This window comes from Entamoeba nuttalli, assembly GCF_000257125.1.
Source record: "Entamoeba nuttalli P19 unplaced genomic scaffold asmbl_2176, whole genome shotgun sequence".
Classification (NCBI taxonomy): Eukaryota; Evosea; order Mastigamoebida; family Endamoebidae; genus Entamoeba; species Entamoeba nuttalli.
Genome location: NW_008575127.1, coordinates 1 through 3,222, shown reverse-complemented (window position 1 = coordinate 3,222; position 3,222 = coordinate 1). Strand labels below are relative to the sequence as shown.

The window sequence follows — 3,222 nt, the reverse complement described above, 5'->3', positions numbered from 1 at the left end:
TTTTTATTAATTGAAAGTTTGTTTTTCTTTTTTAATACTAATTAATAAATAATAATAAAAAGAGTTATAACTTCTTATAAAACTTCATCACAAACAAAAAATTAAAAAAAAAACACAAAATTACCATAAAAAGAATGTCTCACCATAATATTGATGATAGTAACTCTTCTTCTAGTAGTTCTGAACAATCAGAAGGAGACGAAGAATTCGATGAAGAAGATGAAGACGAAGACGAATATGAACAAGAATGTCCTACAACTGGAATGAAACATCCTCCTCAGTTAAATTCATATGGAGATGCGTTAAAACCAGGAAAAGATGCCCTTCATTGGGGGGTTTTGAGGCCGTTTGATTCATCATATCCAGGTATTGATTTATATGGAAGTAAAATGTATATTGGACCACATTCATTTAATTATGTGTTAGAGAATGTAAGTGTAGAAATTTGTATATCATATATTCATCCAGGAGAAGCTTCATTAGAAATTACTTCATCTAATGGATTTGTTTATATTAATCAAAGAACAGTTAGAAAAGGGGATAAAGTGGTATTAAAAGAAGAAGATGAAATTGGGTTTTATTATTCAAAGACATATATATTTACGTTATTCTTTGATGAAAAACCACAAATGTGTTTAATTGATGAAATGAAAACAAACCAAGGAATTATGGTATTTAACAAAGAACAACCAATTCAAAAAATGGTTTTCCCTGAAATTAAAACACCAATTAAACAAATATCACAGACAGAAGTACTTAAAGCTATTTTCAAGAAGTTTGGAAGAAATAGAATTAGTCAAGATATTGAAGGAAAAGTTTTAAGAAAAGAAATGAATAAAGCCACATTAAAATTTTTAAGACCATGTGAAATTGAAGCATTAAAATACACTTGTGAAATACCATTTGTTCATCCTGAATTAATTAAATTTACTAAGTCCATTACTAGTTTGTATCGTACGTTATTACTTACTATTCCTAAAGGAGGTATGAAACATTTATCACGTGTTGTTCATGCATTGGCTGATGAATATGATGTTCCTATGTTAGAAATTAATTATGATACACTTGGAATGACTATTGATGCAAAGTCTCAAGAAAGAAAACAATTTTATGCAGGTCAATTAGTTCAATTTATTGGGAAAGGAAAAAGACAAAGAGATTTTGTAGATGACATTGAATTAGGGACAAAAGGAGTTGTATTATATGTTAAAGATTCTCATGCAGCAGTTAACTTTGATTATTTTAATAAAACAGTAGCATGTTTTGTTGATATTGAATATTTAGGAAATATTAATGAGGAGATACCAGATACTGACCAAAGAGTTATTGGTAAGTTAGATGAAATTATTGATATGTATGGAAGAAAAAATAGTTCAGAAGATAAGAAAGGAAAAATGATTATTTTAATTAACAACATTTCATCTATGAATGACAACATACAATTAATGAGTGATTTTAAGTCTTATTTAAGGGCATTTCAATATTCTGATAAAAACGCTATTATTATTGGAACTATGGTCACTCCTCCTCCCCCATCAAAATCACAATCAGGACCTCAAATGGATCAATCGTTATGTATGTTAGGTGTTAAAGAATTTAGGTTTGAAACTATTCCTTTTAGTAAAGCTACAAAAGATCAACAAAAAGATTTAAATAATATTTCCAAGTTATTTGGTAATGTATTAAAGTTCTCACCCCCAACTGGAGAACTTGAACGTCCTTGGAAAGCTTTAGTTAATGAAGATGCTAAAATGGAAAAGATTGCCAAAAATAGAGAAATGATAATTGCACAAACAACTGCTTTAAGAATTAAATTACTTCAATACCCAGGAGAAGAAATGACTGAAACTTATACACCAGAACAAATAGAAAAAGCTATTGGAATAGCAATTGAAGAAGCAAGAAGAACTACTGGAATTGCAAATGAATTAAGTAAAGAACAAATTGCACATGGACTAAACACTGTTAGAGAAAAAAAGAATATTGACATTGAAGAAATGGAAACGGACAATGAATTTGAAAAGAAACTATTATCAGATGTTATTAGAGCAGATGACATTAATGTGTCATTTGATGACATTGGAGCATTAGATGATGTAAAAGAAGTATTAAACGAAACTATTACACTACCATTAAAACGATCAGAATTATTTTTCTCTAAATTAACACAAGGAGCTAAAGGAGTATTATTATTTGGACCACCAGGAACAGGAAAGACTATGTTAGCTAAAGCTGTTGCAACTGAAAGTAAATCAAACTTTATTAATGTGTCTATGTCATCTCTTGGATCTAAATGGTTTGGAGAAGCTGAGAAATACGTTAAAGCATTATTTACATTAGCTTCTAAATTATCTCCATGCGTTATTTTTGTTGATGAAGTCGATGCTTTACTTGGAAAACGTTCAAGTAGTGAACATGAAGCAGTTAGAAAAATGAAAAATGAATTTATGTCATTATGGGATGGACTTAAAAGTAAAGAAATGGAACGAGTAATTGTAATGGCAGCAACAAATAGACCATTTGATTTAGATGACGCAGTATTAAGAAGGTTAAGCAGAAGGATTTTAGTTGATCTTCCAAATGAAACAAACCGAGTACTAATATTAAAGAAGATCTTAAGAAGAGAAGATGTTGAGAAAGATTTGAATTATTCCATTATTGCTCAACAAACAGAAGGGTTTAGTGGAAGTGATTTATTTGCACTAGGACAAATGGTGGCTATGAGACCAATTAAAGAGTATTTGGCTAAAGAAGTTAAAGGACAAAAAAAAGATATGAATCCTGTCTTAAGACCTTTAAATACTCAAGACTTCTTAGAGGAAGTCAAAAAGATAAATCCCTCTGTTTCAAAAGACAGTAGTTCTTTGAATGAATTAAGAAGGTGGAATAGCCTTTATGGAGAAGGAGCATCTACAGCATCAACTAGCCTAAAATATTTCTTATAATTAAAAACATTTTCTTTCTAAACATTTTTTAATCATTTCATTCTTTCTTCATTGCTTAAAATTTTTATGGAAGTTGTATCTTTTTTTGAAGTGTTATTCATTTATTATATGTTAAGATGAAGTTACTTGAGGTAAAACATGACTTTTTATATTTCTTTTGAATGAATATAATTTATCAAATCTTTTTAGCCATTGACTAACAATGGAACTATTCTCTCCACCTTTTTTTATGTTTTTTGTTTAGGCGGATTGGTGTGAATTTTCTCCTAATAAAGCT

At 29.2% G+C, this 3,222-nt stretch overlaps 1 protein-coding gene across 1 annotated transcript; it reads left to right on the top strand.

Moving 5' to 3' along the window:
* Nucleotides 1–134: 134 nt before the first annotated feature.
* On the top strand, nucleotides 135–2,945 carry ENU1_012850 (ATPase, AAA family protein; the record flags this gene model as incomplete). Its single annotated transcript, XM_008856726.1, has 1 exon — nucleotides 135–2,945. The coding sequence occupies one exon, from the start codon at nucleotides 135–137 to the stop codon at nucleotides 2,943–2,945; it is 2,811 nt and encodes a 936-aa protein (XP_008854948.1).
* Nucleotides 2,946–3,222: the final 277 nt, after the last annotated feature.